A 12,659-nucleotide genomic window follows, 5' to 3' on the forward strand; every position below is an offset into this window, starting at 1 on the left:
TCATCCAGAATATAATGGATCACTCTCTTTCAGATCTTCTAGATTAGTGTAACTCCTTAAAATGCCATCATTATTTATGCTGATTGAAAGAGGAGGAAACAGAGGCACCTAAGGGAAGATTTCATCTCTTAGAGAATTACAGCTAGAAGGGATCCCTAGGTAAACCTTCTGTCTACAGGAATATAGCTCACTTGGTAGAGAGAACACTTTACAATCACTATATCCAAATGACTTAATTCCTACTCTATCACATGGCCAGCTGAGTCAGACTGCCCTATCCTCAGAGTCAGAAATGTATGAGATGTCAGTCAACTCATTAACATGTGATTCATTTTGCAATGGCATCAACCACAATGTTTAGCCAGCAAGTAAAATTAACATAACTCTCAATGTGAATATTGTATCTTTCCATGTAATTGTATTTATTTATTTTTCATATTTTAAAATATTCTTGTCAATTAAGAACTCTCTTGTAACAAAAAACAGATTTAAAGAATAGCAAGTTTGTACTGTGCTTTATGGTTTATGAAGTACTTTCATTTGTGTGTCTTATTTTATCCTCAGTATAACTCTGAGAGACAAATCTTAGCATCTTCACTTTGTGATATAGAAATTAGAGACTTGAGGTATTACCACCAAACTCATAGCTGGCAGAGTGAGACTGAAACCCAGCCTCTCTGATTTCAGATTTAGCACTGTCAACTCCCCATGAAGTGACGCAGTGCCCACGTGTCCTGAAAGTGAAAGTGCTAGTTGTTCAGTCATGTCTGACTCTTTGTGACCCCATGGACTGTACCCCACCAGGCTTCTCTGTCCATAGGGATTCTCCAGGCAAGAATACTGGAGTGGGTTGCCATGCCCTCCTCCAGGGGATCTTCCCAACCAAGGATCGAACCCAGGTCTCCCACATTCCAGGGGGATTCTTTACTGTCTGAGCCACCAGGGAGGCCCAAGAGTACTGGAGTGGGTAACCTATCCCTTCTTCAGGGGATCTTCCCAACCCAGGAGTCCTGAAGGATGACTCTTATAAGTCCATGATAATCTCAATTTTTTTTCTATACTCCTTGTGCAAAAATAAAATAAATACTTCATTGGAAACTGTCCAATTTTTCAATTATTTCGTGTATGTCTGCCTTATCTGTCCCACTCAAACATAAGCCTGTTGTTACACTGTACTTTCAGGGATCCCTGAAGAATGTGCCCTCCCTCTAGACTGTACAACCACGTTCAATCCTATGCAACAGAACCCAGCACAGACCCGGGATAGGCCCTTGCTACCTCTCAGAAACTCTCCCTGACCTTCTCCACCCCATCCTTGCTTAGGAAGGAGCCTCTCCTGTGTGCCCTGTGCTCCTACTGACCAGTGTGGACATCTGTGGAGGACTCCCACAACCTCACTCTACTCCAAGTGCCTGTTTATCATACGTTTCCCACTTGACCTTGGTCATCTTTAGAACAGTGATCTTGGGTTCCTTCTCTTTTGACCGCCCAGAACCTAATATACAGTAGGCTGTCAATCACTAATAAATAAATAATCTAATAAATAATGTAACACAAAACCAATTAAGGCAGTTGGGGCCTTTGAGGAGCTCCCAGTCTCATGGGGAAGAAAAATCTATCAACAGACCACAGCAGGCAACATGAGGAGTTGTCCTTCCGAGACACAGATGGGTTCAAGGTGCCCTGGGAACACCAGGGAAATTGGGAGGGATGTTGCTACCCAGACAGTTAGCCCTCAGAGACAGTGAAGCTGGGCAGAAGCTTCAAGAAGAGTAGAAGGGGCCCAGCCCGATATGTGTGGAGCTGAGAGGAACATGGGTGACAAACGGGGTGGCAGGCTTTCCAGGGGCTCCAGTGTGGGGCTGTGCAGCAGCCCTTTCTCTGGGGGAGCCACCCCTCTCTCCAACCAACCTCATGGTTGGAGTAGCAGCTGCCAGTCACATTAGCTTGTTCCCCTGGCCCAGAGGACTTCCCAGAGATTTTGCAAATTTCTTCAGGCTCACCAAGGAAGCAGATTTGAGAGAACAGAGCTGACCTGGAGAGAGAAGTCCAGGACAAGCTGGAGGAAGGGTGTCTGGGAAGGGTTTGAATCCCTGACTTGGGTTATTTCTGGAGTTTGGTAGACCCTTGCTTTGGCTGAGGTTTGTCTTTCTACCTCAACTCAATTGAGTCGGGTTTCTGTCACCTGAAAACACAAGAATCTGGATTGACACTAAGACCTTATGAAAATAGCCCACAACATGCACAGAGTTAGGGGCCAAGTAGCTCCTTGATATTTTATTTCTCAGATGGGCCTTTTCCCAGCATCGAGTTCAACCTCTTTATTTAAAGATGGGGACACAGGCTCACGCACTTTTCCCAAAGTCAGCCATCCAGCTCAACGCAGAAGCTGAATTCTCTCCCAGAGCAGTGTCACAACCACACAGACTGCTGCCTTGTTGCCACATGCTGGGCAATTAGCCTCAAGGTAAGAAGTGATCACAGGGTTCATATTTGGTGAAAATATCAAAACAGACAAAGAGTTCATGACATGACTGTAAACTGACGCCATTATTGTTAAATTCTATAAATATAAATTAAATATAATTAATATATAAATAATTCTAATATAATTAATTCTAATTATAGGATATAATTAATTCTATAAATATAAATTTTGTTTAATTTTACAAATAGCCCCTGGCATGCACCTGCCCTTGTGGTAGGTGGGTATTTTGAGACAAGGCACACTCCTTGACCTCAAGCAGTTCACCAAGTAGAATGAGGAATTGTACAGCTAACCAGAGCTCACAGACCCACAAATTAGCCATCTGGGAGAATATGTACTTGTTACTTTTGCAAGTGCTGGTAAATCTCCTTTGAACTAGTTATAAGCCAAACAAAAATGTCACCTCATCATTTCACAGCTGCATTGAAATTCATTTTCAATCAAAAATGGTATCATTCTGCTGGACCAACTGGATACAGCACTTGGTTTGTAGAAAATGCAAAACAGCCTCCAAAGACAACTATTTCCTCCTCCAAAGTATATTCAAAAGAATATGCTATGGGTTCTGAGGTCTAGTGTAGACTAGGAGGTTCAAAGATGTTTTGCCTGAGGCTAGGCAGCATCATTGCCCTGAAGGGAACTATACTATTCAGGATGGGCAGATTCTTATGTATTGTTAAAATAATGACTTCTAGAATTTATATTAAATTTCCAGACAGGCATATATCTGCCTGGAGGCAGGTGCCAATAACACCTAAGTCACCTTGAGTCCCTTCCAACTCGATGATTCTGCAGCTGCTTATACTGGATTTCTCCAAGTCTGTGATGGGCTGAAGAACTATTTCTGTCCTAGTTCTTTCCCTTATATAGGTCAAATTCCGTTCCAATGAGTACCATAACAATAACCACCTCATGGCTGGGTTATTTTAGACAACCTGATAAAATGAGAATCAGGTGTGACCTCCAAGCCAGAGTTGGCTGTGACAGAATTTGACCTGGATATTTAAGCAAGGATGCAGCCAGTGTCTTCAGTTTTAATGTTCATGGCACTGGGCTACTGCAGGACAGTCAGACAGAGGTACAGAAAAATCATCTGTGAGTTCAAACCACAGAACTCGGATCCCTGAAAACAGTGACGCCAGTTGCCCGATAGGCACTGCAAAATCAGAAAGTCTGGGGACTCAATGGCATGAGTCTCCATGTGAGAAGAACCTCCATTTTCTGTCAACTCTTGCCAAAGAATACCAGGGCAACTTGCGCATCCCGTTTAAGGTCTATAAATAAGCCCCCTTGTCACACTGGGTACTCCTAAACCTGAGCATTCCTCTCTATTCTTTACTAGTAGGGTGAGATCCATGCTTCTTTTTGACTATGTTGTTCTTTCTTTGAATGAAGTGCGAGCTCCCCCGCCTCTGTAATGTTCCTCTTGCTGCTGCTGTTGTTGTTTAGTTGTCAGGTCCAACTCTTTTGGAGCTCCATGGACCATAGCCCGCCAGGCTCCTCTGTCCATGGGATTTCCCAGACAAGAATACTAGTGTGGGTTGCCTTTTGCTTCTCCAGGGGATCTTCCCGACCTACGGATTGAACCCATGTCTCCTGCATCTCCTGCACTGGCAGGTGAATTCTTTACCACTGAGCCACCAGGGAAGCCCGTAACGCTCCTCTATAAGTACATTCCCTGAGGACAGCAATGTGTTTGGCTCCCAGCCCTATTTAACATCTGAGTTGCAAAAGCATGAAATCTCATGCTCATAACAATGCCTGGCATATGTGTGTGTGCCTAGTCACTCAGTTGTATCCGATTCTTTGTGACTCCGTGGACTGCAGCCTGCCAGGCTTCCTCTGCCCATGGGATTCTCCAGGCAAGAATACTGGCATATAGTAAGTCCTTGACAATTCATTTGCTGAATGAATGCATGAATGAATGATGAACAGGGCAGGACCCAATTCCAATGCTGCTCCTCCTTTCCCAGAGCAGTTATGGGTCTTTCCTCTGACCTTTTTGTACTGTTTGTATCTCTCTATGATAATACACATGTTACACCTGTTTCTTAGCTAAACTGGAAAATATTTTATGGCAGGAACTATGTTTTATAACTCCATGTCTTTGTGTCTAAAACAGTAAGAGTTCACTCAATATTTATTGCTTCAATGAGCGAAAAGAATGAATAAAAATGTTTCTCTTGTAACAATGAACACCAAGGATTTATGATTTAACATCATACCTCACATTCTGCCTGGACTCCAGAGCTTTCCAGAGTGAAGAAGCCGTGAGTCACTGGGCTTGGAGGGGAGGGGTGTTTGTTTGTGGAGGACTTGTTTCCCGACCTCGATGAATCACATGTATAATCACCCCAACTGCATCCTGTCTGGGGAAGTAACCAAAACCCCTATTTCTGGCCCCAATGGCTTTTTGGTTTTATGAGTAAATGCCACTGGCATGCCATTAAATAAATGCCCTTGGAAAGCCCTCAGCCAATGCTGTAACCTATGACAGCCAGGTTGTAGAGGAGCATTCCTGCAAATATAGCACAAGACAAAGGAGTTAATGTTATTCACCTTGCCTGGATCACTGCTCTAGCTGCTAACTGATTACCTTCCATGCAAGTTCTTTTCAAACATCTGTTACACTCTTTTTCAATAAATCACAGGTATGGTCATGTAATTCTGCTGCAGAAAAATATGTGATGGTTCTCATCATCTATAGAATAAAGACCAAACTTTTAAATCTGTACCTCCCTTTAGATTCTGACTGTGACCTATTCTACCTTGCATACCTTCTGGACACTCACATAACCATATGCTCCAAACAGGACGAAAGACTTTCTGATCACACACAAATCCTATACTTTGCTCTATGACTTCGCTCCCTTTGTTTCTTCCTAGCATTCCCAACACCTACCTTTTCCAAATGTCTAAAACTTACATACTCTTTAAGTCTCACCAAACACCACTTCCTCCACAGTATCATCAGTGATTACTCAATAAAGAAGATAATGTCTTCTCGAGCATGTGCACATTTTATCTCTGTTCCCTTTCCTTTAATTACAGTAAGTTCCCTACATACGAATGAGTTCCATTCCAAGAGCATGTTCATAAGTCCAATTTGTCCATAGGTCCAACAAAGTTAGCCTAGGTACCCAACTAACACAATTGGCTACATAGTACTGTACTGCAATACACAAATAATGTATAAAAAATGAATGAACACATGAAAAATAAACATTTTTAATCTTACAGTACAGTATCTTGGAAAGTACAGTACAATAGCTGGCTCTTCTTAGTAGTACCAGCTACATCAATGTTTCTTTTCTGTTTGCTTTTGGACATGCTGGGCTTGAAATAAAGATGCTGTACTGCTGTACTCTATACACCACTGCATGGTAAAGTGCACAAGAGCACAACCACTTGTAGAGGACGCACACACGTGACAATGTAAATCAGAAATGTGAACTCTTACACGATTAGACATGAGAATGCACATTTGCACCTTTGCAAGTTCACAAACTTGAACGTTCCTATGTAGGAGGCTTACTGTATAGACACATATGTGTGGGTTCATTTCTCTAACAAATCATTTCTGAAGAATATCTGAATCTTAGTCAATGTGATACTCTTTCAGCTCCTAGTGGTGCCTGCCAGAGAGGACACTCCAGATAAACACTGTTGAGCAGAAAAGCTGAGTTAGATCAATTGTTTAAATCCTTATCTTTTCAATATCAGAAAAACAAACAATCCAATCAAAAAACTAGCAGAAGACCTAATAAGACATTTCTCCAAAGAAGACATACAGATGGTCAACAAACACATGAAAACTGTTCAGCATCTTTCATTATTAGAGAAATACAAATCAAAACTACAATGAGGTATCACCTCACACCAGTCAGAATGGCCATCACCAAAAAATCTACAACCAATAAATGCTGGAGAGGATGTGGAAAAAAGGGAACCATCTTACACAGTTGGTGGGAATGTAAATTGATACACCCACTATGGAGAACAGTACAGAGATTTATTGTAAAAAACTAGGAATAAAACTACCATATGATCTAGCAATCCCACTACTGGGCATACACCCTGAGAAAATCATAACTGGAAAAGGCACATATACCCCAATGTTCATCACAGAGCTATTTACAATAGCTAGGACATGGAAGCAACCTAGATGTCCATTGACAATTGAATGGATAAAGAAGCTGTGGTACATACATACAATGGAATATTACTCAGCCATAAAAAGGGATGAATTTGAGTCAATCTTACTGAGGTGAATGAATCTAGAGCCTGTTACACAGAGTGCAGTAAGTCAGAAAGAGAAAAACAAATATCACAGAATAAAGCATATATGGAATCTAGAAAAATGGCACTGATAAAGCTATTAGCAGGGTTCTGGAACATAGAGAACAGACTTCTGGACACATCAGGGGAAGGAGAAGGTGGGACAAATTGAGAGAGTAGCACTGAAATATACATTACCATAAGTAAAATAGATAGCTCATGAGAAGTATAACACAGGGAGCTCAACCTGATGCTCTGTAATAATCTAGAGGGGTGGGATGGGGTAAGGGGTAGGAGAGAGGCTCTAGAGGGAGGGGACATATGTATACTTATGGCTGATTCATCTTGTTGTATGGCAGAAACCAACACAACACTATAAAGCAATTATCCTCCAATTAAAAAAAAAAAATTAAAGACCAAAAAAAAAAAAAATCCTTTTGACTCAGAATCTTCAGGAAAGGTTTGACTTGGAATTTTTTTTACTCTCATCTCTCTTGCTTTATACCTTATCTCCTTTCCAAGAAAATATAAGATTAAGAAGATATTTGGTCTCTGCAAAGAAATTGATTTAGATCCATAGATCTCAAAGGCAAGATCCCAGCCTTCCTGCCTCCCATTCCTAGCACCTGTGGTCCATCTTGCTAGTAGACAGAACAAGCTCGGGGAAGAAAATATAATTTTGACCATAAACCAGGGAAAAGAAAAAAATAACTGAGAGGTATCTACCATTTCAAAAAGCAAACTTTACAAAAGATAGCATATTCCACCAAGACTGCTGTTCCTGGCTGTTTCAGAATATCACCACCCCAAGTGCCAATTTCAGGGCAGACACATTCCTTCAGTGTGGATAAGCGAGAGCTGACGCAATAAAGCTTAGCTTTATTTGACTGCAAAGCACTTTCCTCTCCTTTTTGTTTATTGGTACCATTCTGGAGAGAGGAGCCTGGCGGGCTATGATCCATGGGGTCACAAAGAGTTGGACACAACTGAGTGACTGATACTTTCACTTTTTCACCATTCTGATTACGAGAATAGGGACACAGAAGTGGAACAAGGTTAAAATCACCCAGGTCAAGGTCAGATAAAGAGGGAACAGAATGTGAAGAATTTTGCTTCCTCAACCATCTTTCAGCAGCAAGCACTTTTGGGCGGATGAAAGAGATGGACGGCCATCACTTCAGCCTGAGAGCCACCTCCATGGACCGCTTCCCTCCAGGCTGCCATGAGGGCAGAGGCTAAGTCCTACCCACACCACATAATGGCTGAATGACCACAGAAAAGTTTGCAATCTCTCATCCGTTAAGTTGCAAAATAATGCTGTCAGACTTTGTAAACTGTAAAGTGCTGCTTCAATATTACTTGTTGGTGTACATTCAAAGATAACTGCTTTTTTTCCCATCATCCTGCACCTGGAGTCAGCAAACATTTCTGTAAAGGGCCAAATAAATATTTTAGGCTTTGTGGGCCATATGGCATCTACTGCAACTGTTCAATTCTGAGTTTATAGCAGGAAAGCAACCATGGATAATATGCAAATGAAAGGATGTGCTTTATTCCAATAAAACTTTATCTCAAAAACAGGTGGTGGACTGGATTTGGCCAATGGGCCATATTTGCAAATCCCAGGCCTACATCCTTGAAGGAAATGAAACACCAGAGGCAGACAGAGGGGCTAAAATCTTTCCCAGTGCTAAGAACGATACTGTCAGTTTTTGTGAGTAACTGTCCTGAAACTTACATCTCTTTCAGTACTTCTTGAAATCAGAGTTTTAGTTTTGTGTATTCCCATTACCATCTTCATCAACATCATTTTGTACCTAACTGAGAAATATTAGGGATTCCCAGGTGGTGCTAGTGGTAATCCCTAGCACCACTCCTGCCAATGCAGGCGACATAAGAGATTTAAATTTGGTCCCTGGGTTGGGAAGATCCCTTGGAGGAGGGCATGGCAACCCACTCCAATATTCTTGCTTGGAGAATCTCACAGACAGAGGAGCCTGGTGGGCTACAGTCCTTGGAGTTGCACAGAGTCAGACACAACTGAAGCGATTTAGCACAAGAAATATTATTGAGAGCAGGCATAAAGGAACCCTAGCTTTCTACACCTACCAGTTGACCACACTCTCTTCTGGGAAAGACAGCTCTGATTATTGTTAAAGAAAATATCAATCATACTTGTGGTGAAAGGTCGCTACTTTTTTTTTTTTAACAAATTGGTCCTTTGAGCAAGATGAATTTTAATGGATTGGTTTATTAACCTAAAGGTTGAACCAGGCTGAGAGTAACTGAATGATTTGCTCATAATTAGTATTATTTATAATTATTTTACTTAGGAAAAAATATCACCTAAAATGTCAGGATGTTTTTTAATTGCTTCAAATGAGTTTCAAAATAATTGACTTTGCAAATGTATTTTAAAAAAAACATTTAAAATTATCTGAAGCTGCTGAGAGTCTGTCTGGAAGAGGCAAGATATTGATATTCATTACTAGGAACAGGGCAGAAATTGATCCATGATTTTTTTAACCACGTGAATTGTGTACTGCGGTCACTTTGGGACTCTAAAGGAGCTGGAATGCTGATAGGGTTTCTGTTCATTCCTCTTGCCCATTAAATCTGCTACGTAAGTATGTTGCATGAATGTCAGTATATGTCTTTTGCTCAAATATATATTTGTGTATATTTTGTACTTAAAAGGGAGTAAGTACATGCTTGAAAATAGAAGGAATATATATGTGTTTGGTGGTTTTAGAAAAATACAGTCTATGTACACATTGTACATGTATACATCTGATTTGTACATGATACCAGTTTTTTGAAAGTAAGTGTATCACTTAGCGTCTCTGTAAATATTTGACTCATCAGCCAATTGGCGGAGATGAAAAGGAGAGTACATTAACATCTAGGAAAAGATAGCTTTTAAAATAAAGTTGTGAAAGGCAGGTAAATCCCTAGTGAAAAACCTGCAGAATAGCAATGGTGATACCTTATAATAAGGTCACACTGTAGAGTTACAGACTTTCAGAGGGTTCAGGTATGATCTTAGGAGTACCTTACATCTATCTTGGGTGTCCCTACAGGAAGGGGTACAGGAAGGAAAGGGAGTAGTGACTCCACCTGACAGATGGGGAAGAGATAGCTCAGTGAAGTCAAAGGATTTGTCCTGGTCTACACTGCCTTCCCCATATACCACAGTCATCTGGAAAACCCCAAGAAAGAGTGAATGTGTCCACAGGTATCAAAGCCAAGCTCAGCAGCCTTCATAGGTTGCTTGAACCAGCCTGACTCAGAATGCAGAACCCAACCTCCCATGTGAGGCATTTCTGTGAATAACAAGCGGACTGGAAAGAACGTTGTCAGGGAATATGATGATGGGATTATAAAAACAACCTCTTATTTGCTTCTTCTAAGCGTATTTGGTCTGATCATGTGCCTAAGGCATGGTATGACATTGACCTGGGCAGCACAGTGTCCAGGACACAGACAAATCACTTGTCCAGGGAGCCAAGCAGACACCATCAATCATTATTCGCGTGTTTGAAAAATAGAAAAATGCAGCAGAGGCCGCGAAAAGGAACATTTGAAGGTGGCTGAAAGCGAAAGAACACAAAGTTTCCCACTTATCTGTCAAAGATATACATATATACAGATACACATATGCACTTAGACACACACACATACTCACACAGGTTCTTCCAAAGCCCAGAAGGAAAACACCCCACTGAGAGTAGGAAGGGTATATTCACTGATTAATTACTATTAATGCCATCTTTTATTTAGCTAGCAATTATAATCTATTAAGAGCATTTATTCACATTATTGTACTTACTCAATCCTCAGAAAAATCCTATAAGGCTCATCAGTAATATATTATGTTATTATCTCCCTTTATAGGCAAGGAAAACGAAGACACTGAGGTTTCCTTGCTTAAGTGAATCTCACTAAGTGGCAGAATGAGAACTTGCCTCCTAGTCATTCTCAAGAGTAACTGCGGGCATTGGAAGTATGGAGGGAAAGCCCGAGACGGTGGTTCCAGGTAGAGAGAATCTGAACACACCATCAGGCGAGGAATCCTCCTGGTTTAGGTAGAAAAGCTGGAGTAGGTGTGGCTCGATGACACACAACCCGAATGGTTAGAAAGACTCCCAGGCACACCTACTCACTTTGAAATTTCTTCTGCAACGGAGCCTTTGCTCTCAAACTCTCGGCCTCTGATGTCCTATAAAGTTTCTAGGGCAGCCGAGCTGGAACCAACTTCAAATGAAGTCTCTGAGTCAGCCCCCAAACCTTCCCTCTCCAGCTCCAAGGTCACTCTTTTGCATCACTTTTTCTTCTGCACTCTTTTGGGGCTCCTCCTTCACTCTCCCTCAACCTCTCAGGTCCTGTCTGCACTGCTCGTCCTCCTTCCCTCCTGTCCGTCCACTTTTCCCACCATCAGGGGCTCTTGGCCCCGGGCGCCCCTCTGTCAACCCCTCCCAGATACCTACCTGGGCTTTGCAGCCACAGGCACATCCCGGCTGCCCCTCGGCTTCCACGGTTCTCTGTCCGAAGCTGCCTGATGCTGCCTGCCTCCATCCAGGGCCTGGGAGCCATGAAATTCTTCAAGTTCTTTGTTACTTTTCCTCCTTAGCTGATGATGCTAGGTAAAGAACAACAAACCAGGAAAGATGGCAGATCAGCTGTGGTTCTCACCCGCAGCCTCCAAAAGTGTCAGCTCAGGCCCCAACATTGCAACAAAGGAATCTAACAGTTGGGTTCGGGAAAATCAGCTAGAGGACAGGAGGAGAAAACTTCAGCGCTTCCCAAATTCCGCTGCCCTCCGGGGGCTCCCCCTTGTGGAAGATGCGGGGCATGGCAAGGCGGTACCCAGCCAGACCAGGGCCTCTGGGAGCAGTGGGAGAGGTGTGCACACACCCCAGGGGCGTGCCCCCGCCCAGGGCTGTGGAGACCCGTTCCAGCCACAAATAACAGTCCCAGCGTGAGCTGCAGGATTGAGGTCCTCCGTAACTGATGAGAGAAACAGTCTGGGGAGACAGTTTCCAGTGCCTGGGGGTCTCTGGTCCAGGTGAGTATGGCATGAGTCATGAGCTTGCAGTTTATGCTCTGTGTGGATGTGGTGATTGGCCACCCCTTGCCTCTGTTTCACGTCCAATTCCCTCACCGGCCCTAACGGATCATGAAGTCGGATATTCACACGGGACTCTTTTGGGGAGACAGGGGTGATGTCCGCCATCTGAGGACAGGAGGATGGGCCAGGCTCCTGGACTCACACTGGTGTTGACATCCGGCCTTTTGGAGTCCTGGCAACTTCCTGCTCCCCACCTTGATGGAAACAGACTGTTATGTTCAAACAGTGTCTTTCTCTGGAGAGACCATCTCATTCATTCCCAACTACCCTGGTGGGCAAGTAGTAGTGAAAATGAAAGCATTAGTGGCTCAGTCTTGTCTGACTCCTTTGTGACCCCATGGACCGTAGCCCATCAGGCTCCTCTGTCCATGGGATTCTCCAGGCAAGAATACTGAAGCGGGTTGTCATTCCCTTCTCCAGGGAATTCCTTCTTCTTCCTGACCCATTCCTTCTTCTTCCTGACCCAGGGACGGAACCCAGGTCTCTGGCATTGCAAGCAGACTCTTAACCATCTGAGCCACCAGGGAAGTCCCACCCTGGCTGGCAAGGAGGAAATCAAATATACCACTCTATCTGAAAACAGAATCGGAGGATCATGCACCCAAGAAACGTGTCCAGTGCCCTAGAGAAGCCACTGGTGGAGTTAAGGGCCCAAGTCTCTTGACTTCCCTGCCCTTCCCCCACTTAGACTGTGCTCAATCTATGGAGAGATGGGGATGGGGGGACTCCCAGACCTTCCTTGGTGCAGGACAATAAGCTGCACCC

General features: G+C 43.1%; 1 protein-coding gene and 1 long non-coding RNA gene across 32 annotated transcripts in view; both read right to left on the reverse strand.

Annotated features, from left to right (window-relative positions):
- The window catches only part of LOC145526208 (uncharacterized), a 418,885-nt gene that overhangs the window by 179,517 nt on the left and 226,709 nt on the right, over positions 1–12,659 (reverse strand). For 26 of the 31 annotated variants that reach the window (XR_014068741.1, XR_014068761.1, XR_014068757.1 and 23 more), the window contains one exon: positions 11,254–11,405. The exons of 4 other annotated variants lie outside the window; for them this stretch is intronic. Coding sequence is in view for 9 of the 27 variants with exons in the window: in XM_081541326.1 (XP_081397452.1) it covers positions 11,254–11,405 (152 nt within the window). In the remaining 18 variants the exon portion in view is untranslated. Of the gene's footprint in view, positions 1–11,253; positions 11,406–11,927; positions 12,089–12,659 lie in introns of all 31 variants that reach the window. One more of the 31 variants, XM_081541321.1, reaches the window with a different exon arrangement.
- LOC145526215 (uncharacterized) lies at positions 452–11,229 on the reverse strand. Its single transcript, XR_014068770.1, has 2 exons — positions 8,805–11,229; positions 452–840 (listed from the first exon to the last, which is right to left on the reverse strand). It is a non-coding gene; the product is annotated as an uncharacterized LOC145526215 (long non-coding RNA).

This window comes from Giraffa tippelskirchi, chromosome 11 (assembly GCF_054371585.1).
Source record: "Giraffa tippelskirchi isolate mGirTip1 chromosome 11, T2T-mGirTip1v1.2.pri, whole genome shotgun sequence".
NCBI classification, from domain to species: domain Eukaryota; kingdom Metazoa; phylum Chordata; class Mammalia; order Artiodactyla; family Giraffidae; genus Giraffa; species Giraffa tippelskirchi.